This window comes from Pseudomyrmex gracilis, unplaced genomic scaffold (genome assembly GCF_002006095.1).
Source record: "Pseudomyrmex gracilis isolate BER0280 unplaced genomic scaffold, ASM200609v1 scaffold_4, whole genome shotgun sequence".
Lineage (NCBI taxonomy): Eukaryota > Metazoa > Arthropoda > Insecta > Hymenoptera > Formicidae > Pseudomyrmex > Pseudomyrmex gracilis.
Window position 1 is genome coordinate 1,112,126 of NW_018020588.1, and position 27,188 is coordinate 1,139,313.

The 27,188-nt window shown below is 38.6% G+C and overlaps 4 protein-coding genes across 14 annotated transcripts in view; 2 read left to right on the forward strand and 2 right to left on the reverse strand.

Annotated features, from left to right (window-relative positions):
- Positions 1 to 289: 289 nt before the first annotated feature.
- Positions 290 to 12,106, forward strand: LOC109857047 (WD repeat-containing protein 81). Of its 3 annotated transcripts, none has more exons than XM_020432963.1 (23): positions 290 to 623; positions 731 to 890; positions 1,005 to 1,260; positions 1,334 to 1,496; positions 1,587 to 1,973; positions 2,051 to 2,251; positions 2,344 to 2,489; positions 2,585 to 2,763; positions 2,845 to 3,425; positions 3,515 to 3,936; positions 4,010 to 4,300; positions 4,474 to 4,631; positions 4,733 to 5,419; positions 5,496 to 5,671; positions 5,757 to 6,040; positions 6,172 to 6,292; positions 6,369 to 6,543; positions 6,622 to 7,019; positions 7,104 to 7,397; positions 7,510 to 7,659; positions 7,775 to 7,881; positions 7,978 to 8,221; positions 12,024 to 12,106. In XM_020432963.1, exons 1-22 carry the CDS (start codon positions 408 to 410, stop codon positions 8,207 to 8,209), a joined length of 5,784 nt encoding a protein of 1,927 aa, XP_020288552.1. In that variant the 5' UTR covers positions 290 to 407; the 3' UTR covers positions 8,210 to 8,221; positions 12,024 to 12,106. The 3 variants fall into 3 exon arrangements, with proteins under 3 accessions (XP_020288552.1, XP_020288543.1, XP_020288533.1); XM_020432954.1 differs by having other exon boundaries at positions 7,978 to 8,232; positions 12,024 to 12,100; XM_020432944.1 differs by lacking the exon at positions 12,024 to 12,106 and having other exon boundaries at positions 7,978 to 8,233.
- LOC109857094 (RAD50-interacting protein 1) lies at positions 8,269 to 11,553 on the reverse strand. 2 transcript variants are annotated; one of them, XM_020433069.1, is made up of 12 exons: positions 11,288 to 11,553; positions 10,972 to 11,210; positions 10,736 to 10,909; positions 10,534 to 10,668; positions 10,176 to 10,437; positions 9,878 to 10,103; positions 9,633 to 9,798; positions 9,402 to 9,567; positions 9,091 to 9,311; positions 8,844 to 9,009; positions 8,632 to 8,765; positions 8,269 to 8,554 (listed from the first exon to the last, which is right to left on the reverse strand). In XM_020433069.1, the coding sequence occupies exons 1-12, from the start codon at positions 11,411 to 11,413 to the stop codon at positions 8,374 to 8,376; spliced, it is 2,196 nt and encodes a 731-aa protein (XP_020288658.1). In that variant the 5' UTR covers positions 11,414 to 11,553; the 3' UTR covers positions 8,269 to 8,373. The 2 variants fall into 2 exon arrangements, with proteins under 2 accessions (XP_020288658.1, XP_020288667.1); XM_020433078.1 differs by having other exon boundaries at positions 11,284 to 11,389.
- On the forward strand, positions 11,843 to 13,247 carry LOC109856946 (pancreatic lipase-related protein 2-like). The gene is made up of 4 exons (XM_020432728.1): positions 11,843 to 11,879; positions 12,024 to 12,451; positions 12,590 to 12,928; positions 12,975 to 13,247. Exons 1-4 carry the CDS (start codon positions 11,843 to 11,845, stop codon positions 13,245 to 13,247), a joined length of 1,077 nt encoding a protein of 358 aa, XP_020288317.1.
- Positions 13,248 to 27,188, reverse strand: part of LOC109857061 (serine/threonine-protein phosphatase 6 regulatory ankyrin repeat subunit A) — a 152,103-nt gene continuing 138,162 nt past the window's right edge. For 5 of the 8 annotated variants that reach the window (XM_020432995.1, XM_020433014.1, XM_020432975.1 and 2 more), the window contains 8 exons: positions 25,973 to 26,356; positions 25,556 to 25,876; positions 24,181 to 25,408; positions 23,922 to 24,097; positions 23,360 to 23,788; positions 21,805 to 22,831; positions 16,587 to 16,863; positions 14,236 to 16,452 (listed from right to left, as the gene is read on the reverse strand). In XM_020432995.1, the coding sequence (XP_020288584.1) occupies positions 16,011 to 16,452; positions 16,587 to 16,863; positions 21,805 to 22,831; positions 23,360 to 23,788; positions 23,922 to 24,097; positions 24,181 to 25,408; positions 25,556 to 25,876; positions 25,973 to 26,356 (4,284 nt within the window). In that variant the 3' untranslated portion in view covers positions 14,236 to 16,010. Of the gene's footprint in view, positions 13,679 to 13,761; positions 13,916 to 13,991; positions 14,141 to 14,196; positions 16,453 to 16,586; positions 16,864 to 17,721; positions 18,493 to 18,845; positions 19,114 to 21,804; positions 22,832 to 23,359; positions 23,789 to 23,921; positions 24,098 to 24,180; positions 25,409 to 25,555; positions 25,877 to 25,972; positions 26,357 to 26,440; positions 26,736 to 27,188 lie in introns of those variants that run through there. The other 3 variants (XM_020432985.1, XM_020433033.1, XM_020433042.1) reach the window with 3 other exon arrangements.

Genomic DNA, 27,188 nt, shown 5'->3' on the forward strand with positions numbered 1-27,188 from the left:
CTGCTCACCACTGCTCGCTATACCACTTGCTACAACGCTGCAACTCAACTCCATCACATCATGCTTGGCTAGCGCCCTAATTGGCCTAAAGCGCCTCGCGCGGCACATACCTTAATTAATGTTCTCGATAAATAGGTTTTCGGTCTTTACTACAGTCGATACATGAATTCGCACAATACGTTATGGCTCTATCGATAAAATAGTTTGATTATGAACGTGTTGCGCGCGGCTAGGAGCGACACGATAGCCAATCACACTGTCTTCTCTATGTTTGTATATTATTGGCAGTGAATTTTGGAACACAGCTGTAATATCTGACAGATGCAAACACACAAATGTCAAAAATAAGGGAACGCAACAGGATGTTTTGTTCGAACGAAAGTGTGCTCGAATAAAATGGACGAAACATGGATGTGATTAGGGAACATTTACTCGTACCAGCAAAATATATGATACTGACAGATGGAAGAATTAGTCTGACAGTTCATAGGAATTGGCTTGCTCGATTACTAATAATCGGTCCGTTTGCATTTATTAATCACGATCGGCTGTCCAGCGATGAAATCGCGGCGCAACCCACTCTCGATGAATTGGGCTGCGAGTGGCTCAGAATTTATGCAAAAGTACTTTTGTAATATTTTATTCCTCATGCTAAATATATATCAGAGAGATAGTTTATGAACTTTTTCACACATTCGTACATAAATGTTTTTTTCATTACATATCGTAGGTATATGTAAAGCAGCACAAACATGCGATTCCACTACCAAGAGGAAGACCTCCTAGTAGCGTAAAGAATCAGGCGGAATTAATGTTTTCGCAATTACTGCATTATGTAGCTGAAACCAATTATCGGAACCTATGGAAAGAATCGTACAAAAAATATTACAGTATGTATATTTCGATATATTTTGTTTCTTTAGGTTTGCACGTATGTGGAAGATTGGAAGGAAGTAATCTTTCATCGTTTTGTTACTCAATAATTTTATACAATATTTTTGTAGATCCCTGGAATTTTGTTGAACAACGAGAACAGTCTAATATTACCGCTAATGTGAGCGATACTGCCATTATGCATGAAGTAATAAATAGAATGTATAGCTGTACTTTGATACAAGTGCAACATGGTACCGTTTTATCAGTGTCAAATGGAACGTTGTCCGAAACACATTGCAATTTAGTCCCAATTCATTTTGTTGTAGAAACAACATCTGCTTTTATAATGTTTTATGAGCAAACTGCCAATTATTCACTTCGCGAGTGAGTATAAATGCAATGTATTTTACTGTGTATACGTGTAAAAAGGAAATATATAGATGTTGTTTAATTTCAGATGTGTAATGTACAGTCCAGCTGCTCTCAATACCAGTCACGGAAAAGCATTGTTTATAGTTTATCAATTGCTGAGATTATCCAGAGATTTGCACGATCTTGGTCTTGCGTTAGGCGAAATTACGCTCAGTGATATATTAGTCACAGAAAATTTTACTATTCAGGTCTTACTTGCGAAAAAATGAACAGTAGAGAATATTTTATATATAAAGGAAGAAAAAAAGGAATTTGACACAAGATCAATTTGTTTTTAGGTATTGCCAAAATTAAGCGATAATATTTATCTGAAGCCTGAAGATGAGTGTAGTAAAGAGAAAAGTCCAACTAATGACGTTATCTGCATCGATAAAAAAAATAGTGTATCTCGGTTGAATAATAAAGATTTTGGTTTAAATGAAAGTATTGAGAAATTATGCGAGATGTGGATCTACAACTGTATTAGCAATTTTGATTACTTAACTGCGTTGAATAATTTAGCCGGTAGAAGATACGGCGATCCTAGTTGTCATCACGTTATGCCTTGGGTAACAGATTTTACATCGAGAAATGGTGGAAACTGGAGAGATCTAACAAAGTCGAAATTTCGGTTGAATAAAGGAGACAGACAATTGGACCTGACATTTGATTCGCAGTCAACTGAGGTATAAATCGATCGATTGTAAAAGTTTATATAGAAAATTAAGAAATAATGGGACATCTTTTTGTGTGTGTTATTTAGGTTGGACATCACGTCTCGGATGTTTTATCGGAAATTACGTATTACGTGTATCTTTCACGTCGATATAATAAATCTGTACTCTGTAAACACGTACGACCTTTATGGGTGCCTGGAGAATATCCAGCTTCGATTCAGAGATTATACGATTGGAGTCCTGACGAATGTATACCACAGTTTTTTACTGATCCTAATGTATTTAAGGTAAAATATACATTTGTAAACACACATTTTTAATGTTTTTTTAAAAAAAAAAAAAAATATATATATATATATATACGTATATATATTTACAGTCTATTCACGAAGATTTGCCAGATTTAGAAATTCCAGCGTGGGCAACCTCTCCAGAGGATTTTATTGAAAAACATAGAGAAGCATTGGAAAGTTTTCATGTTTCGGAGAGATTACATCACTGGATAGATTTGACTTTTGGTTACAAGTATACAAACTTTATTTTATTTAATGAATTATTAATTGTTTATAGCTTTGAGATATATTATGATATATATTATGTATTTTTTTTTTCAAAAATAGATTGTCCGGTTCCGCCGCGGTAAAATCGAAAAATGTTTGTCTACAGTTAGTTGACAATCACACTGACTTGACTCATTCTGGAGTTGTACAACTTTTTACACAACCGCATCCACAAAAAATAATTCCATCTCCATATTGGGGTAAAGTGCCACCTCGTCTACGATCCGTGAACAAAGCTAGTAAGAGTTTTTTTGTTATCAAGAATTAGATATTTTTTGAGTAAATTACTTGAGTAAATTACTGAATTTGTTACATTGTAGAGAATGACCAAGTGATTAGAATTAGCGACGATGAAGATCACAGTTCTGGCGTCGAGGAAGAAGAATTGCAACCGGTGACGGCAGCTACGGCATCGAGGTCATCACCTCTCGTACTGAGTCGCCTGTTGAGTCGTTCCAGAGGTTCTTTGCTTTCAGAGGATAATGTTAAATCGGATAAGTCCGTTAATCAACCTATTGTTCTTCCAAAAGATTTCAATCCCGTTGCGGCGATCGTGCAAGTAGAAACTATGCACGCTTTCATGAACAAAGTCAATCATCGAGTTTACAAACCCTCATTAGCGTCGCACGATTTGTCCACCAATTACAAACAAATTGTAGCTAGTGGACGTATCAAAGAACAACAAATACTTGGTTGTCTGATAGTAGAGATATTTCTAGCTGGCAAGTTTCGCGCTACATGGAATGTTGAAAGAATGTCGTTCGCGCAAAGACTCGTTACGTGTTTAAATACCTTGAAAACATCAGCGGATCATTTACCGAAATGTATACGAAACATTGTGACTTTGTTACTACAGACGGACATTGTACCAAAGAGTTACAACACCAATGACATTTCAACGGTAATTGCAATGTTTCTTATTACTCGTGTTTCATTGAAGCGAATTGTATACAAACGCTTGATAATATAGTGTATATTTTTTATTTACAGGTAAATGAGATACCATTTCGTTATCCAACGATAACGTACATGGGTCTTCCACCACCATCCGCGCATCAGTTTCTTCAACCGATATTATCTGGCAGTTTATTTCCGTTCTCCAAATATTATCGATACTTATATAACATTGTAGAAATGTTGCAAGAATATAACGGCTTGATACGGGAGTTGAATTCTATCATAAAGACTGAGGATGATGTGGATTTTGTAATTAAAACAAAAACCAAGTATTTGTGTAAAATCAGTGAATGTAAAGTAAAAGCAATCGCGAGGGAACTGGAACGATTGTTACCTTACACCGGCGGAGCTAAAGAAGCTACTTTGCAATTAATAGTTCCTCACATAGTACAAATTATGGAAGAACCTTATAGCGCGGTATTGGCGGTATGGCATCTCTTTGATCCTATCGCAAAGTAAGTTTTCTAATCTCAGATATATATATATAAAACGCATTATCGAAGATCTCTTTTCTATTTTATATTGCAGAACATTGGGACCAAAAGATACGGCCGATACGTTTCTCTCGTCTATTATAAAATTGTACGAGAATGGTTCTATTATGGATACCGCATTGTACACTGATATATTAAGTGCGGGAATACTGGCCAAGTTTCGAACCACCCGATTGTATCACAGAACTTTTCTACTGAAATTGATGGTCAGGCTAGGGTTACGAAGATTTTTAGAGTATTTTGTAAACCCTTTGGTAGAAGCGGTAGGAGGATACAAAGATTATGTACAGGGTTCGCTCGGTACATGCAGAACTGGGAATCTCAAGTAAGAAAAAAAGAGAATTGTGATGTGTCTGTGAAAGAAAGAAAGAATGCGCGTACATATAAAACATTTTATCAAATTATTATGTACTTTTGAATATCTCTCTCTTACTGTCACACAAAAGTTTTTGCATGTGAAGCTAATATTTTTATTTTATTTGCAAATATTTGATAAAGAAGCTGCGATTTAAGTGGGCCGTGCAGTGACGGGGAAGGTATTTTATCTCCGTTGGATGAAGATTCATTTGCGGACACTGAACACAACGTTGCTTCATTTTCTGAACCAACGACCAACGAGCGTACATCTGATATGACAACCGATAATAATGTTGAAGGTAATTGATATATTGTTTCTCGAATAAACAATTGATAGTCCGATAAGAGAGTGGTCTCTGAAAAAGACTTGAATATTAAATATTTATTGAACGTATTACAGAAGTATTTGCCATGGAAACTGAAGATAATTCATGCATTTCTTTAAATAATACCTGTACGCCATATGATATCGAATTACCGATAGATCTTAACATCAACGACGAGTTGATTGACGATGGAAATAAACATTCGCCTAGTGATTCGGCGAAATCGCCAACAATTCCAATACCAAAACAATCAAGTACAGTCATTGGAGCTAAATCAGTAACCGAGTTTAGTAGCATCGGTTGTAACGTCGGTAGTAAAACGTCCAGTGAGGATTTCGCTTACATTGGTGTGTACACCGCGAATATTCAAGCTGGTAGTAATCTTTCTGAAAATATATGTTCTGCGGAAACGAAAGAAGACGATTCTGCTACGAGCGAGCTTGATCACGCGTACGATGTTATCAAATATGAGGAGGATCAATTGGATCCTATCTATCGAAGATCTGTTCCGAGCGAATGCACCATTTCTGAGATGAGTGCGCAATCTGTTATTTGGCTGTCCCACAGACTCGGTCCGGTGCTCACAGCGCGACACTTGTCGCGAAATCTTTTACGAATGCTCACGCTGTGTTACGCTGGGAAAGAAAATTTAACACCGATTGATAAAAATAATTTTGCGTCTTTTGAAGATATTACAAAACCGATATTAGCTGGTGATCAAAATGCCGTTAAAGTTTTAGAATGTCTCACCACTATTGCCGGTATGTGTGTACGGTACAAAACACGGCTTTGCGCGGATAAGAAAGAAACATAATTCCTTTCGATTATTTCATTTAGGATTATACGGAGAACAGATTATACTGCTACAATATTTTGCACATATGGTCGAATTGTTGGCATTGTGCAAGAGAAAGCTGACGCAGAATTTAGAAGGAGGTCTAGTCTCGTGTTTGGCTTTATTGAATCACATCACAGCGTATCTTAGCGATTCTACCGTGATGGATGTACTTCATGTAATGTATACATTATATTATTCACATGATTTATTACACGCATCAACGTAAGAAAATTTAAACAGTCTTGTTTTTCGGTTTATAGGAACCGATAGTGAAATCTATACTGCATCCCACGGTACGCATATTGTCAACCGCGAGATTTACATTTCCAAACGGAGCTCTCGCGCGCATTGCCTTGGCTGAAAAATGCTTGGAAGCGATGTTCACTCTTGGCTCACGACTGGGCAGTGTAATTACGAAAAATCATCTAATAGTGCCAATTCAACGTTTTTTTCTTGCCTTTGACAAGGTTTTCAGTAAAAGTTCAAGTACCGAAGGTCCGTCGGATAAATTTGAACAAAAAACAACTTGCGACCATTTTGCACGGTAATAAATAAATATATCGGAATCTAATTCTGTTTAATACATTGTATGTTGTACTGACACACACCGATTTATATAAAGAGGAAGAGAGAGAGAGAGAGAAAGATTTATATATTATTTCTAATATTTCATAGGATGAAAGCTGAAGGTGGATCTGAAATCTATGTATGGAATAAACTTGATACAGATGTTGCAGATTCGTACTCTCCTCCAGTTTTAGAAAATAGTGACATATCGAATTTGCAAAAAAATAAAGTAAGATTAAATATAAAGATTTTACTTTTTTTATTTCTAATAACGCAAGCGTTAATCGTCTCTACTTTACGTACAGGCGTTCGAAGAATTACAAGCTGTGTTCACCGCTGAGTTTGCTCACAAAGCATATATGCTTTTTTATAGATGTGTTGACAATGAGGTAATGGAACAAATACTGAAAAATCATGAGCACATACAGCAACTGTGTCGTAATTACGAGCAAGAAAGAGATACAATTTTGCTGAATACAGGTACGTATTGAGAAAACAATGTTTGTTTACTCTCACTTTTCTCTTTTCAATTAAAAATGAGATGTATTTGTGTTAAAGATAATGTGGAAAAGTACAGCGTATTGGATCGCGAGGAAACTGTAGACCCGGTTGACAAAGGTGTTTGTAGTTTCGGGAATATCTCTGTGATAGGAAATAGATTCGAAATACAAACAGATGACTCTAGATCTCAATCGGCGGCAACAGAGACTAGCGGAAATCGCACCGAAGCTTCAGCAACCGCTGGCAGACAGTTACGCGGTAATTGGCTGGCCTATTGGGAGCATGAGATCGGAAGACCGGAAAAAGATACTGTACTCGATATAAAGCAAATAAAGCTCCAAACTTTCAGTGGCCATGCGAACAGTATAAGATGTCTTTATGTATTAGACAATGAAAACAGCTTTATAAGCGGTGGTAGAGACAAAACTGTGAAATTATGGAGTTTACGAAGCCAGGTGTGATATATGTTGTTCAATTTTCATCAAGATTTTATATCTCATTAATTTGAATGTCATTTAATTTTATTGTTAATTGATCAGGGTGATGGGAGTACAATTTCATCATGTCAATACACGTATACCGGACACAAAAAGTCGATTCTTTCGCTTACATTCCTAGAGTCTTTACGATACGCGGTGACATGCGATGGTACTGTTCATTGTTGGGATCCTTTCATGGGTTCGCTTCTCGGGTGTCCGGAGAGCAGTCGTCCTGCTCCTGTAAACACATTAGCTCCGAGTCCTTCCCCGTCTACAACTCTTCTCGTTGGGACAACAGATATTACCGTTCGAGTTATTGACTGTCGAACATTCCAGTACGTTAATGAAATGAAAGTAAGCACGCGACGAGATATATCTAAAACATATTACTTTCGGTTTAATTTGTTATACATTTAGAATGCGTTCGCTCTGGATTCAATCACGTACTTTATATTTGTAATCACAGGTTTCTATGAACCCAACTGGCTTGATTAGATGTATCGCAGTGTCGCGTAGCGGTAATTGGGTTGTTTTGGGACAAGCATCAGGCTTTTTGACGATACTAGACACTCGTACCGGCCTGATTATTGCTTCTTGGAAAGGACACGAGTGCGAGGTGGATAATATTTTTATACAATATAAATAATTCGTCATATATATGTATTGTAGCCAGAAGTATATTTATATATATCTTGGCATGTAATTATATATTAGTTTTAAACGTGTTACAGATACTGCAGTTGGAAGTCATAAATGAAACTACTATAGTTAGCTCATCGTTAGACCAAACTATTGCTGTGTGGAGTGCAATAGACGGAAAACTGAAATTTCACATCAAGTGAGAAGAAATTTATATTCGAAAAAAATGATTAGTTATTTTCAAATTTATCGTATGTCGAAAACGACCTTGTCATCATTATGAATTATTTTTCAGGGGTGCTACAGAACCTGTTCATTGCATGGCAACGTACGAACAAGAATTAGTCATAGGAACAACAGCGAATCGGATTGGCGTGTACACTGCTGTAGATGTGGCTGCTTCATTCTCTTCATCTAAATTAAAATCTGATGCTTTCAAAGGTGTTCTTACCGCCATGGCTGTCCTTCCTCTTAATCGACTGCTATTGTTAGGCGCTGACAGTGGTGGAATAACATTGATGTGTTGAGAAAAAGAAAGCGTATGTTTCAGGTATTATTTATTATATTAAATATGTGTACACACACACAAGTTGAAATAATTTATATACAGAAAAATACAAATTATAACGTTTAATTTAGAATACATAGAGTAAATTTCAGTTTTACGGAACATGTTGAAAAACACAATTTCTTATACACAAATGTCGGTTCTCATCGCGATTACTTTTAAAGCGAGCTCAGGAGACATTTTGTGCACTCCAATGTCTGCTAAAATTTCTGATAATGTATTTTCATTGTTATTCTTTAATGCTTCTTGAAGCAACATGGCTGAACCTATTAGCACATTTAAAAGTATACACGCTTCTTTGATTCTGAAACATTTAGATGAGATTAAATTGACAAATTGTCTTTTATCAAAATACATAAATAAATAAAACAGCGGACTTACAACGGGAAGTGTGATTCTGGTTTGTCGATATAAAGACCAAATAACGGAAATAGATTCCGCAAAATATCGTATTGCAATTGCTCGGCTCCGCCGTTATTGAAATGATTAACTAGTACAACTTCCTCGAAAAGAAACTACAAAAAAATACGTTTCAATAAGAGTTTTGTGACAATATTAAGAGAGATAGCGTGCTTCTAATGTAACTCACGTACTTGATCAAAGTGAGCAGCCAAAGTTTTGCAAGCTTGAATAAATAACGGTGAGGCAAGAGCATTGTGCATATTATGAAGACGCGCTGCTAACTCTTGGAACATGGGACAACCGCTTGGCGTTATCGACAGTGAAGCAACTTCTTTCGAAGACTGCATTGCAAACCATCTTCAAATGGATACAATGGAAAATATTTAATCAGTAATAAATAATAAATCGAGACGATATACACATAATAAAACCTCATACTTATCAGTTCTATAAGCTCTGCTTTTTGCCTTTACATCTAATGCTACCGCGTCACTGATTTCGTTAATCAGTTCCTTCTCTAATCGTTGCAATAGAGCTACAGCTTCATCAAATACGGTGCCCTCTACTTCTCCAATACTTTCGGTAACATCATTACCTCTGTCAGTAGCATTCTCTACAGCTTCAAACTGCTTCTTGAAAAACTGCAGCTGTAGAAAGTGCTACGCAAATCGTAATAATAGATATATAGTTTTTTTTTCAAACTGTAGTTTTTTGTTTCATTATAAAAGTAAAAAAAACAAAATACATACAACTGTCACACCCCACTCTTCCAAAACTGTTGCAACGTAATGTAGCGAATTAAGAATATGCGGCATGAGTGATGTTAACGGATCGTCATGATTTTCGTGTAATAATTGTAACAATCTTACTCTCCAATCGTCAATTAATTCTAATTGCAACTCCAGAAACTGCAATCTTTATTAACTCATCATATCTATATCCCAGTAACCAATTATCTCACATGTTTCATTCGTATTTACCTATGTCCAGGTTGAGGCAGGTGTTTATACCTATCAGAAATTGTGGTGAGTAGTGTGAGAAAAGCGTCTGCACATTCGGTAACTTTCATGTCATCTATATCAAGACCTGCCAATCTTTCCCAAGCTGTGTTTGAGCTTAATATTGCATCCATTTTTTCAGTTGCATCTAAACAAAAGAAAATAATTCTTAAAGTAAAATCTTTCTTGAAAGAAAAGATTTTCTAGAGTTTCTCTTTTATATTCACATTTCTTCTCCATATTAATCCATTTTACAAAAATGTGAGCTTGTGTAAGAACAAAAACAGTAGCTGGTTGACTCTGAGGATATAACAAGGTTTCTCGCAGTTCTCTTTCAAATCCTAATGCTTCATCTATTAAATGAGCGAATAAGATGTCGTCGTACTGCACTATAGGTAATTCGGAATGAAGTTTTTCAACAGCCAACTGAACGAGAGCACGCATAAATTCGACCTATTGCGATTCACACACAATTAATGTATAAATGTCAGCAAAATAGTGTATGATTCATTTGGTATATCAAACCTTCGTATCCAAGTGTTTCAAATTTATAGAATCCGCTACAGGTTGAATGTTCTTTTGCACCCATTGAATGTGATCTTTGATCCATGTTAATATCTGGGTGAAAAACCATTCTGGTTTATCTTGACGATTTGTCAACTTAGCTCCTGTAAAATGATAAATAAACCTTTGTCGAAGAGGACGTACTAAAAGGGCAATCGGCAAACTAACTGGTGCAAAATCTGTTAAAAGAACCGACGTTACCACAGGTTTTGCCATATCTTCTCTGAATAGACATAATTAAAGACAATAATATAATATGATCACATACACATAGAGTGCAATTTCTTTTAATCAATAACAAAATAATCAATAAGGATACGGTAGTTGCAGGTGAAAGAGATATTCTGTAAGTATCTTAAATCTTATCATTGATTCTGGTAAAGATGCATTTATCGCGGCAGCATTGCTTCCACTAAATGGCCATTTTAATGTTTTCAATAATTCATTGTATTCCCTGTAAATTGCTTGATTAAAATATCAATTTAAATCAAAGTAAACACAAAAAAAGAGAAACAGTATACTTTGATAAATTTTCTTTGAGTAGATTGTGCCAAAAATGCAGAGTTTCGTGAACGTAATTGACCAGATGATGACACACAGATGTTTGCAATTGACAAGTAATGTCTGTCAAATTTGTATATAAAATTATCATAGATTCGTCATTACCAGATGACAGGCACATTTCCATTTCGTTGCTAAATAAATACAAAAATGTTGTGTATATATATAATATATACTACAAATCTTTTGACACTACCTGATATCCTCTATATGTTTGATGAAGTACGCATAAGACAATGACTTGTCCAATTGACCTATCTTGTCAATAATTTCCTGCAGTTGTAAATTTTTCTCATTCTCACTGAACGTTTCCTCAAACTTTTTTTCAAGATCGGCAGCAGTGTCACGCAACTGTTCAATTTCATTATTAATATGTTCTATATTTTCAACAAATGCTTTTACTTTGGAAGGAGTAGTGGTAGATGTCAACGATAACTATAACACAACACATAAGAACACTAATATATTTGTATTGCGTACAATTTGTTTTACTAAAAAAAGTATATACAAACTGATTTTTCAATCTCATCCTTTTCTACTTGGAGATGTTGATGGAAATTGTAGATTTCTTCGAGATTTTTTAAATTTGACCCAAATTGTGCATTGAATTTTTGTATGACTTTTTGTTTTATATCCATTACAATGTGTTTTCATTTAACCATTTAAAATTTAAACGTCCTTTTATCTTTAAATGTCAACTATATGTTTAACTTTTCTTACGTTGACTTTTACCTCTAACCCTAACCTAACCTAACCCAACCTGTAAGAATCGCTATATTTTGTGTGTATAATGTATATAGATATATATATATGTATACACACTGTATATCAATCCTGTATTACAAGCAGTAGATTAAGAAAATCGCTGCTATTTTTTCGTTTTTTTTTTTTACAAAAGACATATCGCAGACGGCAAATTATATTAAACGCCGGAAGTTTACAGAGCAATCTGTATTTTCTTTATTCAGCATTGGTAATAAGATAAAATGAGTCTCGAATAATTTTATGTTGCATAACTTTGAGATATATAAAAGAACTCATTTCGAACGATAACGAAAAGTATCACAATGCTTCTCTCAATGTTCTTCATATTCTTGTTCCTAAGTAATTTAGTTCTTTTATATCCGGTTTCGACGTTGTAATAAAATAATACAATAACTTTTCGACTATATAAGTTAAAGACAAAAATATCCATTTTATATATTTTTCCATATTTTTATTATTTTGTTTACCTTTTTTACTTTTTAGATGTACCATTCAATATAGCTGATCTTCCGGTTCGTCGGCCGTCGATTCAGGACCTTCATCCCGAGAAAGATATTTTAAACGTTTTTTTGAATCCTACAGTTGTTTCAACCGATCATGTCACGATTGGCAATATTCTGGATTTAGATTTCAAAGCAAAGAACTTAAATTACGAGCTTTATACTAAGGATAACACAGAACAACCTGTTTTTTTACGAGTGGGCGATACTGCCCAGCTGAAGGATTCACCGTTTAATTATACGTTGCCAACCAAGATTCTTGTTCACGGATGGACAGATAACGGAAATACTTTTTGGCTAAACGACGTTCGACGAAATTATCTCAGTGTTGGGGATTATAACGTAATTTGTATAAATTGGTTCGCCGGCTCAAACAAGGAATATTTAACATCCGTCAGACTTACACGTCAGGTAAACCTTTTTCCATCTTTTGATTAAAAAAATAATTGAAGTGATAACAAAATCAATGTAAAGACCTTTATAAAATTTTATTTTCTCTCAAGTGTTTTTTTTTTTTTTTTTTTTTTTTATCAAAACGTCCTTTTTCAGGTGGGAGAATACGTGGCTGAGTTTATAGAATTTCTCACATCGGAGACTGAACTCTCCTTCGATAATATTCATATTTTGGGACACAGTCTGGGTGCTCATATAGCCGGATATGTCGGTAATTATGTATCAAAGAAGCTCGGTCGAATTACCGGACTCGATCCGGCCAGGCCAGCGTACGAGACACCCTATCTGAAAGATACAGAAGAACGCTTGGATCCCACAGACGCTAATTTTGTGGATATTATTCATACCTGTGCCGGTAGTTTAGGCTTTCTCAGACCTATTGGCCACATAGATTTCTATCCGAATGGCGGAACATTTAGACAACCTGGATGTCCAGTATTTTCATCTCGTACAGTATACCTTTATATCTGTTTTATTCAAGTTCTCTACAATCTGGAATAACGAAAATGACCCAGTTGGCATTTTCGCAGAGTATTGCAGTCACGGTAGATCACATCAATTTTTTGCCGAGTCTATCGTGCATCCTAATGGATTTATCGCAGTGCAGTGCGCTACTTGGATAGACTTTCAACTAGGTAAATGCAATAATTCCAATACCGCTGTTATGGGCGAATTTATCAGTTCTGATGAACGAGGTATTTTTTATCTGGAAACCAACGCACAACCGCCGTTTGGGAAAAACGAGATACGATAAAAGTAATGAACATTTTTTTATGCAATAATATTTCACACGCTTATTTATGACACAGATACGTATATTTTATTATTAGTGATATATGTATCCCACAGAGAACGTACAAAACTGTAGAAAGTATTTTATTCATTACAAATAATATATTGCAATATAAAATAAGGTCATAATAAAAATTTATACGTATATATGTAAGACAAATTGCATGCAAAAGTAATAGAATATCGCATCAATTTTATTGTTTAAGCCATTTCAACAAGCGTTGTTTCTCCATCGAACGGTTTCTCGATTTCTCCTCCAAATTGCGCGCGATATTTTCGGCGAACTATGTCCCAATCGACGACATTATCTATCCTCAGAATATTTCGAAAAGACGTTTGACTGTTACCCGGGCTTAATTGAAGAAGCGAAAAGTTAATATCGTCTTTTGCTCGCTGTAATGAAAGTGTTTATTTACAAAAACATTAATAATGAAAAGACCGAACATTACATAGTTAAATGATAAAAATTTACGCACAGTAAGTGAGTACTTTCGGAAGTTGTTTTGATGCACATCAGGTTCCACGTATCCCTGTGATTTGCCAATTTTTCGTCGTGTAATTATACAAGCAGTTTTAAAAGACTTCAACAATGTAGTGATGAGATTTAGCGGCGACGGAGCAGTTTTTGTTCTTTTAACAAAAAAAATCAATATATTCTTCTTTTTTCCACATAAATTTTTAATCGAACATTTATATGTTTGCTTACTTTTGCATTTTACGAATTAATTTACTGAGACCGTACTTCCATTCGATATCACTCTGTGATTGAATATTGTGATACGTGTCGCTCATCATAGCAATTAATAAATTAATCAGCACTATCACGCTGACGAGCATGTATAGAGAGAATGACACCTATTGAAAAAAACTTGCTTAAAATCTGAACAGATAATTCTGCATTTGTTTCTTACCTTGAAGAAATAAATCGTCCACTTGGGTCGAAGAAGTTCTTTTCCTTTCGAAATTATAAAGTCTTCGGTGTCTTTTTGGCCGAAAATGGCGAAGAAAAGATTCTCAGTGATTTCGATCGGATTAATTTTCACTGTGCAGACAGAAAAACACATTATTAAACACAACAAAGTCTATCTTATTTGAAATAATTCTTAGCTATAAGTATTATTAAAAATATGTAGCGATTAGATTAAATTTGTTCCTACGCTAATATAGCCGTGTAATATAACTGGGCTGGTGTGTATTTATAAGTAAACGCTATTTAATTGCACAGCCGTAGTTGCGGATTTCAAACTGTACCGCTACTAAAACATGATCGTATCATGTTATCTATTTGTCGTCATTCTGCTTGTAAGCAAAAAATTTGTATATTTACAATTTTTGGACAATTTTATTAATCTAGAAAAAATATCATGTTGACGATAGTCAACTGCGTGTGTCTTTTGATATTTGATAAATATTGCAATCAATCAGAAGAAAATTCAGCGAGATTTGTTATCAAACCTAAAACAAAACATGCGATGAACAGAGCATTATCAATTTTTTCATGAATATATAAACAATTAATAATAATAAACGACAAAGGCAAATATGTTCAGATTTAACACTTCGGTGAAAAGTTTCAAAACGCATTCAAATGCAAATGCAATGAATGCGGCTTGCAAAGTGAGAACTGCGGTTTAATTTGCTGTGTATGCATCCTGTAAAAAAGTGAGAAACAAAAGGAACTGAAATGTTTACTCTGCAAAATGATAATAATATTACAATAAAAGAAAATGTAAATTTTTTAAATTTTATCTCTAATGTGTGATATTACGATTAAAAAAATGCAGATGTTTTTTAAAAATTCAAAAACCAAAGTCTGCAACTTTTTGTGAAGAACAAAAAAATTTTATCGTATACACAAAAAGAGAAACATAGAAAAAATATAGAAAAAACTAAATTTAAACTTGAAATATAAAAAAAATATAAACGATTTTTTTACAGGATATATGTTTATAGTGTGTGCCAATTAGACTTTTTACAACGTGCGAATGATCGAGGAGTGAATTTTGCGAATGAACGCGTTCAACTTTAATAAACGTTTCAACAACATATACATGCTGTTCATCAAGTCTGCGTGTGTATGATAACAATGACGTGAGCTTTGAAGGCACGTTTTTCTATGTACATATATAACGTGATATATAACAGTTCGTATCCTATGTAGATATACATCTTACAGACACGCATATCGAATGCGACGGATTCGTTATACAAAAATATCGCAAGCAACATGATGTAGGCATAATGATCGGTGCGTGCATCGTTGCGAGAGAGAGAAAAAGAGAGCTCGCAATTGCGCTCCGTATATACATGTCGCATGTATAAAAATAAAAAAAAACATTCCAGGTGGGAAGAAAAATTCGTAGTTATATAATAATATCAAACTGACTAACCGTCAAAAGTAACGTGGAATCCCTATGCACACGGGTATTCCCCATGGTAGCCTCTAAAACGTGGTATAGGCAATCGATTAGACTATGGATCACAGGGAATGGGTTTGCTAGCTAACAATAACTGTACAAGCAAGAAACAAGTTCAGACTAGGCGTTTATTTCTCGAAAATACTGACAAGAACCTCCGGGGGGCGATATATACAAATAGATTGTGCGATCGAACGCGTTAGAAATGCGGTAAAAAATCCGCAGAAGAACGAGAAAACTTTGACCTCTCTCTTCCGCGAGAGTTACAGAATATTGTCGTCGATTTATCTTCGTATTCTTTCTGTCGTTCAAGCTCCGAGTAGTGCCGATTTCTCGGCACCGCTCGATCCTTCCAAAGCCGCTAGCGGATTCGACTCCATCGATTCTTTGCTCTCTTCCACCGGCTTCTCGATCTCTTCGCCGTAAAGATCTCTGTACTTGCGTCTGACGACCTCCCAATCGACGACATTGTCGATCTTGACGGTATTGGTGAAGGACAGCTGGCTGCCAAGTGGGCTTATGGGGACAACCGATAAGGCCACACTATCTTTGTGCTCGACCTGCGTGTTCTTTCTCACTTTGGACAGCCATTTAGCACCCATCCTCGAACGGGGAGACAGGCGAGTTGCGCCCATGAGATGCATCAGAGAAGGCCGTTGCTTCTTCTTGGTGAAGCGTTTTTTGCAAAGCTTGTAGAAATACGAGATCCACGTGGTCAGCAGATTAAGCGGCGACGGTGTCGTGGTGGTTCTGTAGCGTGTCAAGAAACGATTAGTGCAACGTATTGTATCATTTATTAACGATAATATATATAATATGAAAAAATATGTGTGTGATAAGTTGAGCATTGTTTTATTTTGTTTTCAGATTTCATATTTCCTTACCTTACCATGTTTCGGACCAGCTTACTGAGTCCATACTTCCATTCGATATCCGATTGAGCCTGTATCCGTTGATAGGTATCGCTCATCATGGCGATCAGAAGATTAATAAGCACCACCACCGACACCAGCATGTAAATACCGAAGGCGAGTTTGAAGAGAACAGTTGTCCACTCGGGCTGGATATTCTCTCTCGACGATATCCTGAAGTCTCCGTGTGTCGTCTGACCGAAGATGGCGAAGAACAACAACTCGACCGCGAATATGGGATTCATTTTGACTGCAAATACGTGTTAACGGTGTGTCTCGTGAAGTGTTTCATGAATGTGAACGTGAATGTGCTTTATGCTTTATGCAACATTCTCTGCTCAGACGCATGCTAATGTTGCTACTACCAAACGTCACAAAAAACAGTCTCTTTCAAGCCATACAACATATGCTGCAACTCGCACGCGAATCGTTTTTGGTTTTTTCGCGGAAAAAATCCAAGCGCGTCTAAAAAAAACGCACTTTATCTATCGCGACTGGTTCTAAGCGTATGAGACGTAAAATGGACTAGAAGACTGCATGGTTTGTACGTGCAATTATCTCGAACATAACACATATCTTTTAAACACTTGAGATATTTTGTTTTATTATGAGGAAACGTTTTTGTTTAAATTAAAATCGTATACTGACCGCCTAATAAACATTAATTAAAATCAACAGCCGAGACTTAATTCTAAAGTGGTTTTTCTATCTAGTTTTTTCTACACAAAAAATCTGTGGATTTAGAATCAAGTCTTATCCAAATTTTAATTAACGTTTAAGATATGATAGTTTTGTCTAGCAAAAAATAACTTTTTTTTAGCCACGAATCGACTGAGATTCTGCATCCTACGAGTGGAAACACTCTATGAGATCGTGAACAAACGATCCAATAAAAGCATCGAGCAAACAAATGTGACGCGGGTTTATGGTGAATTCACAGGCAACATCCGGTTTTTCCGTGCCGTGGAAAAAATATGTATGAAGTGTCGACGAGAAATTGATCCGTATATGTACGTCACAAACAACAGAGGTATGCGTTCCTACGAAATTTACCAATCACGTCGACAGACTTTACTTACTTAGATGCTTAAACGCTAAGCTGGTCGCCGACGCGAGGATCGCGCAAGAATCCTCTATGGTGGTCCCGCTCGATCATCGGGATTTGTATCTGAGGTAGCGAGGTTTAGATTTTACGCGAAACTGTACATGAAGAGAGAGGGGGAGAGAGAGAGAGAGAGAGACAGACAGAAGAGAGAGAGAAAGAGAGGATATATCTTTTCAGCACCTTAAATTTTTCTATAAGCGATATCGAATCTAGTCGCTCGCGTTTGCTCGCACTCCGATTGTGCTGTTTTTCGCGCAGACTCGCTCTCGACGGCATTTCGACGAAGATAATAATAGGGTGACGACGACGATTTATAAGGGCGGATTCGGGACCGTCGCCGGTATCGTCGAGGCGTTCGAAGCCGTCGGTCCGTTCTCGTCCTCATTCTCATCCTCGTCGCCCTTCTCCTCCTTCTCCTCATCTTCCTTCTCGGGTTCGTTTCCGGTCAGAGCGAGATATTTCTTCCTGATCATGTCCCAGTCCACAACGCTCTCGATTCTGGTCGCGCTGTTGAAGGACAGCTGGCTGCCCAGAGGGCTGAGGTGCACCACCGAGAGAGTGACGCTGTCCTTCGGACGGACTTGACCCTTTTTGATCTTGGCCAGCCACTTGGCGCCCATCTTCGATCTGGGCGACAAACGGTCGGTGCGATGCAGCCCCATCATGTGCACTAGCGAGGGCCGTTTGCGCTTAGAGGCGCGCTTTTTGCACAGCTTGATGAAGTACACGGTCCAGGTGGTGAGCAAGTTTAGCGGGGACGGAGCTGTGGTAGTTCTGTAACACGCAATCGCGTTTCCAGCACGGAATGCTCCGTTAACCCCGAATGCAAGCTACTTTAAAAAGACCAAGTCGAGACTCACGAAAGTTGTGCATAATTAAAAGTGAACGATACACCGAGCGTCTTTATTCGTTCGCGCGTGAAAACGCGATGGCGGGGAAAACGCGAGTTTGCGAAAGTGACGTTTAACTTTCTATTTATAATTCCGCAAGGCTCCGCGCTTGAGGGAATGAAAGAAAAGATAACGTAAATTTACTATTTTCGCCGGCCCGTGTTTTTGGTTATCGGTGGCGATTATCGTAGTGGATACATGCACGTCTACTCGTGTCTGAAGAGGTCGCGGGCTTACCTGTGCATGTTTCGGATCAGTTTACTGAGCCCGTATTTCCACTCAATGTCGGACTGCGCCTGTATCCGTTGATAAGTGTCGCTCATCATGGCGATCAGCAGATTAATCAACACCACTACCGAGACCAACATGTACACGCCAAAGGTCAGCTTGAAGAGTACCGAGGTCCATTGCGGCTGATTGTTCTCAACCTTCAGCTCGCTGTGGGTTGTTTGGCCAAAGACGGCGAAGAACAGGTACTCGAAGGCGAGTACTGGGTTCATCTTTACTGGAATTACGAGGCACACACACACACACACAAGACGTTTCTTGGGTAGCTCTACAGGCTGATGTTTTCTTTGACTTTGTTTTAGTTCATTGCTTTGTGCCATTACAGACTGGCTACTACTGGTGGTTAGTACTCGCTATTGTATGCGCACGTGAGCTTCCACAACGTATATAACAAACGATCGAGCGAGCGAGCGAGCGAGCGAACGAACGAGCGAACGAACGAACGAACGAACGAACGAACGAACGAGCGAGCGAACGAACGAACGAACGAACGAACGAACGAACAAACGAAGAAACGAACATGCTCATGCTTGTACATATAGGCTCTGGCCATGCTCTGCAGCTGCGGCTGCGAACTAACGCCGGATGCATGCCATAATCTTCTTATTGCAGGTTGCGATCATTGTTTCATGATACATAGTACCACTTCATCTTTCAGCTTCGTTGCTCTAATCTGTCTTGCTTTTACATTCTATTCGCATTCTTAAATGCTTTGCTAATCCTCGTTTTTGTGTTCTATTCGTCATGTGTTAATTTATCTTTGTTTTTTTTTTTAAATGTACAATGGGTCCATTTTGCTAACCAGAAATACGTTATTTCAGTTCAATGTGCGCTCTCTTCTCGAAGTGGTCGAGATAAGGGACTACATTTTGGTCGATCGTGCACTCGGTGCTGAATGAGAAAGAAGGGCGCGAGATTTGGACACGTACTGCACATACGTTTTGCAGTGGAGGAAATGATGCGGCATGCAGCTCGAGAATGCACGATTTCCTTGCTTTGTCTGGCTTGCACGATTCCAAAGGCAGACGCATTACATCGCGCAAATATATACGCATGCAAGGACACAAGAGGAAAAGGAGAAACATTAATTTTCTTTTTGCTCGAGGTCGTCCTATGACGATCATTCGGTGGGGGGAAAAACTGTGCGGACTGTGACAGGGTGACTGTTTTTTGCGGAAAAGAACAGTCCGCACAAAACAAAATAAAAAGATCGGTCGGATTGTCACACACATAAAAACAACCGTGCGATTGTTGATGCACATCATGAAAACTCAGACACCATCGGTGTTCACTAGCATAAACGGTTCTAACAAACTCACAAACAATAATACAACGCAAGATGTATATTAAGTACAGAGATACACACACACACGCGCGCGCGCGTACATACACAAATATGTGTGCGTTATGTATGTAAGTCCATAACGAAACATATACGTACAAGAGCGAGACACGGAGATGCACACGGGCAGAGGCTGTGAAAGAGACACGAGTACATATGCTCCGGCAATAATGCTAATCGTTAACTAATTGTCCACACGCGCGTTCGAGCTCTCAGATCAATTCAATTTTATTCATTCGGTATGCTACGATGCGGATGCTTAGTCACCTACAATCAAAGTTTTATATAAATGAGCTTCAGATCCGAACAAGATCTGATCTGAAGAAGTGTATTGAAGAAAAAGAAAAAAAAAGATACTTCTGATCTGCGGCTTTATGTTGTACTTTAGTTAAAAAATTTAATTGCATTCTTAATTATATCTTCTGTTATTGTTAACATAGTCTGTCGAGTGCTTTTTATAACTTTTATTGAAGCTTCCGAATCATAGCATACAATGAATCAAGAGAGTGATATATTCTTGAGATATTGTGTAGTTTCTGTTTTTTTTTTTGTTTTTCTTTTTTTGTCATATCAGGCAGCAGTCTCAGCAGACAACACACACTGGCCAAATGCACGATGCAGACGAAACGACACCGAAATGGATCGTGTTCTGCATTCAATTTCGCGCGTGCCGTTGGTTTTTTAAATTTTATTTTCCGTTCAGTTGTCTGATTAATCTTTTCCAACCAGCAAAACTTACTATCTCTGCTGTTATCGTCACAACACTCATTCTTTTTCTTGTAGCGGCCGTAGCGACGAGGAGTCGCCGGTGATGGCGTCTCCATCATCCATTCCGTAACATTGGCCAACAAATCTATCATCGTAATTCATTCATCATTATGATTTTGTATTGATCCGCAATTCTCTGAATGTGATCGTCATAAAGATTTATTTGAAAAAATTTCGATAAATAATTATCGCAAAAGATGATAATCGAAGAGATAAACGATCTATACGCAAACTGATATCATCAGTGAGTTTTTCACAAGGAAATAACTTTAGCGGAAGGGGAAGATGGAAGGTTTACAATCTAATATTTCAAAAAAAAATATATATATATATATGATTTCGATGAGTCTTGTTTTCGATGATACATGAAGCATCGAAATATACAACTTCATCGAAATTATATCAACTTTGAACTCTCTTCTACCATAACACAGAAGAGAAAGAACGCGATTGCCGATGTATGTAAGAGAAATTGTTATTTTGATACCCACGCGCGAATTAGCATCTGCGTGGGCGGAAGCAACTGTCTACATCCTGTCAATAAAACCGCGTCGAAGCGATTGCCAATCTAAGATCTAGCCCTACGTAAGTTAGGTATATCTACATGTCTACGGTATCTACACACAGTATATGTGCGCGTATATATCCTATTAGAAGACGAGACTGTAAGAAATTAATTAACTACGCCACCAGCTCTGAATTGGCGTCACACAGGACATGTAATACGAGAAAAAAATCGACCGTAGGAATGAGAGAAATACTATAACAAGATACAATTGCTAAGTTTTTAGAACTTACCGTCGTAGAAAGGTTTCTTTTTCTTTCTGTCCTCCTCTTCTGCTTCTGTAGGCGTCTGGTTCTTGAACGCTTGATTGAGCGCGACAAAATGCATGGAAAAACCAAAAACGAAGATGGCTAGCACCGCGAGAAATCTAGCGAGGTCCTTCATCAGATTGCCGATGATGATAGCCCAAGGTCCGAACAGATGATGGAACGAGAGGAAATCCAAGATCTGCACGCAAGCTAGAAGAAAACTGATCGCGAATAGCTGGTTTCTCAGGTAGAGCAACGTCGGCCAATACGGCCTTCTAACGGCCACGAATCCTAGTAGATGAAACGCCACGCCAAATATTCCAAAGAGCAGCACCGCCAGTTTGATCCAGCCCAGGCCGCTCTTGTCGCTGGGATTTGTCAGTTCGAATAGCAGCAGCCCCGACAGCATCACCAGCAGACACCACTCGTACCAGTACGGTATGAGACTGGCTCTCACCACCGGGTAGATTGGCGTGATGCCGACCAGTAGAAGGAATATCATCAAATAAATGTGCGACGTGAGGTACGACATGAACTTGATGATGGGCACACTGTTGTACTTGTGACCGAGCGGAAGAGCAAACACTATCCAGACCGGGGGACATATGAGGAAGGCGATGAATAGCAGACTCGTCTGAAATGTGCTCCAATTAAGGCTGCCATGCCACAATTCTTGAAGATAACGCTGCACCACTGTGTGCGCGATCACTTCCTTTTGTTCGTTCTCGATTAAAACATCGAGAAACTCAACGTTCCTGCGATCCATCGATGTCAATATCCTACCGGCCGAGTCTGCGCCTGCTGCCAAAGCCAATAATTCAGTGGCCATGGCTTCGCATTGCTTTCCAGCTGCGATTAAATCCTTAGCACGTTCTTTCTCTTTCTCGGAAAGCTTCATGTAGATGTTGGACAGCTTAGCAGCCGTGTCAACTGGAGCTGGCGATACCAAAACAAACTCTTCTATGGGCTTGTTGTTATGACTCTTACTGCAGACCATCATGTTGTAGACGAACTACAAAGATATAAATTGTTGAGGTCATCAAAAACTAAAATTAGAGAGACGGTCATATTCGGATTAATTTTTTCAGGATTAATTTAAAAGACTGAAACTTATTACGTACGTTTTCTGCAATGATTGTGAGTTTCATATATATATATATAAATATACATACACGACAATGATACCGATCTTGCTTTAGAGTTATTCGAGTTGTACATTCATTATCAATAAATTTTCGTTCACAAAATTATCGTAATTGCGTCTCGCGTGCGCACTTAACATTAAAGTGCCAGTTTATTAGATCGGTTTATACTGACTTCATTTGACGAAATGAGTAAACTTTCCGAATGTCGTGCAACTCTTATTCTCACGAAACATTGCTACGGTGTTTAAAAGCTAGCGCATAAAATAATTGGTCTAAGTAGTACTACGACAATTATTTCGACGCGCTGCGGACAATTTGCGTGTAAACTGACTAATGCAGAGTATAATCGTCATAAATTTGGTAGTGTATGTGTCTTATCAAATCAAATATCTCACCCGTCTATCTTCCATCAAAGCGTACGTGTCGTGCTCTTTTTCCATAAGGTACTTGAGCACATCGTTGTGACCCTCGGATGCGGCAAACCAAATCGGAGCACAGCCGAGATTTGTCTCGCTTTTCGGAGACGCGCCGCTTTCCACGAGCAGTTTCACAACATCGAGATGACCAGCGCGCGCCGCGCAGTGCAACGGCGTCCAGCCGTTCTTGTCGGTGGCGTTTATTTCCGCTCCTTGACCCAGAAGAACCTCAACCATCTGATAGTGGCCGTGAGTGGCAGCGATGTGCAGTCCTGTTTTGCCGTAACGATCCGCGCTGTGCAGCAGCTCAGCCGATCTGCTCAGCAAAAGGCCCACGACGGTTATGTGACCACCGAAGCAGGCCAGATGTAAAGGATTCCATCCATTTTCCGTTGTCGCCGCCTCTACCTTCGGTCAGAACATTCTCGTATTTCAATCTAAGTCTTTTTAATTTGACATTACCTATGGCTTATATACAAATTAAGTGATTAAATTATTTAATAAGATATATTGCACAATTTACATCTGATCGATTTCATACCTGAACTCCCGCAGAATTCAAAAGAAGTCGTACGACGTTTTCGTTTCCAGAATAGGCAGCTAGATGAAGCGGAGTCATTCCTGATTCAGCTCCTAATTCTCCTACTAGAGATCCTCCAGTTGGTGGGTCAGATTTCACGGTTCCGGGTATATGAGTTAACAATTCTCTGACCGTATCTAATATCAAAGTGAATTAATTTTCATTTATCACATAATTCATGTATAAATATTGGAAGAGAAGTTCGTCAACTTTGACTCACCAGCTTGCCCAAAATAAGCAGCAACATGAAGCGCGGTGACGCCAAGCTTCTTGCTAGATATCCTAAGAGATTGTGTGGATCTCATCACTTCGAGTACCTGACCGTGGCCGTGTTGAGCTGCCAGATGAACCGCGGTGAAACCTGCGCGATTTTCATCCGCGCAGGACGCTCCAGCTCTAACCAGAGCTCTTACTACTTCAGCGTGACCGCCTTCCGCTGCCAATTGCAGAGGAGTCGCTTCCGTTAACTTATTCCTGGCGCTTATTACACCTTGTCTGTCGAATCTCATCAACTCTTCGATCACACGAACGCTTCCCTGCATGGCGGCAATGTGGGCACAGGTGTTGCCATCTTTGGTACAAGCCATCACAAGACTCGCGTGTCTCTGCAAGAAGAGCTGCGCCACCTCAGCGTAATTGTTCATGGCCGCAGCGTGAATCGGCTTTTGTCCTTGATCGTCTGTGGCGTCTATACTGGCGCCAAGTTCCAGCAATAGTCTACAGACCTCCAACTGACCAGCACCCGCCGCCAGATGAAGAGGAGTTTGCTTTCTCAAGGTGAGCACGTCTATCGCGGCACCATGATCTTGTACGAGAAACCGCACCAGATGTGTGTAGCCGTTCATTGCGGCCAAGTGCAGAGCGGTTCTGCCTACGCGCGATTTTGAATTGATGAATGCCTTGTTTGCTAACAGCGCGTCGCACACTTGTAGATACCCGTGTTCAGCGGCCAAATGAAGAGCGGATCTACCCTCGAGATCGAACACGTCGACTCTGCCGTGATTAGCGAGCAAAGTGGTGACCAGTTCCATGTGACCGCGGTGAGAAGCAATCAACAAGGGCGTCCAGCCTACGGCACTCTGACGGTTCAGAGCTTTTTGAACGTCCGTAGCCGACATACGACTGATCATCTCTTGCAAGACCTCGTTGTTGCCCGCAAGAGCACAATAATGAAACGCCGATTCCTGTGCCTGTTTAGTTTGCACCGAGACATCTGCTCCGTTGTCGAGAAGAGCGCGTATGATAGCGCGATCTTCACCAGGTATTTCGACTTCCGAAGGTTCGATCTGAGCGGCATAATGGAGAGCACTGGCACCTTCATTTGTCAGACTGTTTACGTAAGCAGTTGCCACTTCCGGACCCTTCTTCTCCTTTACGAACTCTATCAAATGCCGAACCACATCTGCTCTGCAACCCTTGCAGGCTAGATGCAAGGGCGTTTCTCCGTTCTGAGGAAAATTAAAATTATCTTGTGACAAGCAAAGACTTTTAATTGCAAAAAGCAAAGAAGATAAGACGGTTGTAGAATAAACTTTTATTTTCACAGAGATTTCTAAAAAAACTAATCAATCGTTGTTTCTTTTTTGTAGATATACTTTTGACTTAAACATCGGATCTCCTCCATCGTCGAGGAGTAGTAGAAGAGTCGCCAAATTTCCGTGGCTGGCTGCCACGTGCACCGGCGTTTGACCGTCGTCAGTTGTCAAATTGGGACCTGCTCCGGATTTCAGCAACATCAGTGCGCATCTGTCACCGTCGGGTACTCTAGCGGCTATGTGAAGCGGAGTCTCCCGAAGTTTTCCACCTCTGACGTGCACCTCCGCGCCGTATCCTAAAAGGGTTTCTACGACAGCCGGTTTGGCACTTTCTACGGCTATGTGGAGTGCTGTGTAGTTATCATTGGTTATCGCGTCCACCTGTTCAATAAAACGTAGAAAAAAGAAGATAAATTTATCATGATTAAAAAGTTTGATTGAACTATCGCACAACGCGATAGTGAATATAAAACTTACTTTTTCTCCTCGTTGCAGCAGAGTACTGATAATGCCCACATGACCGTACTTTGCGGCCGTGTGAATGGATCTGGCGCCCCGTTTGTTTGGCATGTGCAGATACACACCCTTCTTGAAGAGCATGGTGGCACATTCCGAGTGTCCGTTCAGCGACGCTATGTGCATTAGAGTGGAACCGTCTTTCGTTCTTTCAAATATGCTTGCTTTGAATTTATCGGCCAGTAATTCGATGATGGTTGCGTGGCCGTTCTCTGCGGCCAGATGCATAGGCGTTCGATCCTGATGATCGGTGATCGAAGCGGACGCTCGGACACCGTAAAAATATTTCACTAAAGTCTCATCACCCTCGGCGCTCGCTATGTGTAACGCGGTCTGTCCTTCGCCCTAGAATTATTTTCCTTCTTGTTACTTTAAATGTTACTCAACAGCGTTACATTGTAACGTAAATATAAAAAATTAGAAAACTACTTTTATTTTATATCTCTGTGCCGTGATTAGAAAATCAGAAGAGATTTCGCGCGTGTTAACGAAATTTCTTCAAGAAAAGTGCGATATTTCTCGGACACTAAATGCTAGTAGTTTTCTTTAATGCATGTCGTTGTTAACTGAGAACTTAGTCCATTATACTTGGCCGACGCAGTGCGACAGTTGTACTCATTTATTACGCATGCACGTTTTCACGGACGTCTTATAATTAATTTTTTTGACGCGCAACTATGACTCGCGCCGCGCATATAGTTGCGCGACAACGAAACGAGAAAATGTTAAAGGTCAATAAAGAGTAATTTCGAAAGGTATATATATATATATATAAGTGCAGTTACAACGCGAACTTTGGCGCTTGTCGCAAATTTTACGACCGTCGTGTTCCCATTATTGCTCATTTTAGGTACATAAACTTTGTTGTTTCGTAGCGATGTTTGCAGCAATGTATAAGTCACGTGCGTCACTTATGTACGGCAAGTATGATCGATCTGAAGTTTCGTTATTTACATTACTAGCGGCGTTAAAGCTTAAACTGAAAATGGAAGTTCGGTAGTTGCAACATAAACCGCAACGTAATCATCTTGCATTCAAAACTCACATTACATTTTCATTTTACTCTAATCTTTACGTATAAAAATTTTGTACATTTTGTTTGTTTAAAATTAAAACAGTCAACAACATTTTATATATATTTTATAAAATGTTTTAATTTTATTTATTTTGTTATTTA

Bases quoted from the DNA above. Each gene is read 5' to 3' on its own strand.
- LOC109857047 (XM_020432963.1), top strand. From the start codon at position 408: ATGGATGTGATTAGGGAACATTTACTCGTACCAGCAAAATATATGATA. The intron at 4,301-4,473 runs GTAAGAAAAAAA...TATTTGATAAAG, and splicing joins TGCAGAACTGGGAATCTCAA to AAGCTGCGATTTAAGTGGGC. The intron at 6,293-6,368 runs GTAAGATTAAAT...CTTTACGTACAG, and splicing joins CGAATTTGCAAAAAAATAAA to GCGTTCGAAGAATTACAAGC.
- LOC109857094 (XM_020433069.1), bottom strand. From the start codon at position 11,413: ATGGATATAAAACAAAAAGTCATACAAAAATTCAATGCACAATTTGGG. The intron at 9,010-9,090 runs GTATGAGGTTTT...ATCCATTTGAAG, and splicing joins AGAGCTTATAGAACTGATAA to ATGGTTTGCAATGCAGTCTT. The intron at 8,766-8,843 runs GTACGTGAGTTA...ATTTTTTTGTAG, and splicing joins TGGCTGCTCACTTTGATCAA to TTTCTTTTCGAGGAAGTTGT.
- LOC109856946 (XM_020432728.1), top strand. From the start codon at position 11,843: ATGCTTCTCTCAATGTTCTTCATATTCTTGTTCCTAA. The intron at 12,452-12,589 runs GTAAACCTTTTT...GTCCTTTTTCAG, and splicing joins CCGTCAGACTTACACGTCAG to GTGGGAGAATACGTGGCTGA. The intron at 12,929-12,974 runs GTATTTTCATCT...GTTTTATTCAAG, and splicing joins TTAGACAACCTGGATGTCCA to TTCTCTACAATCTGGAATAA.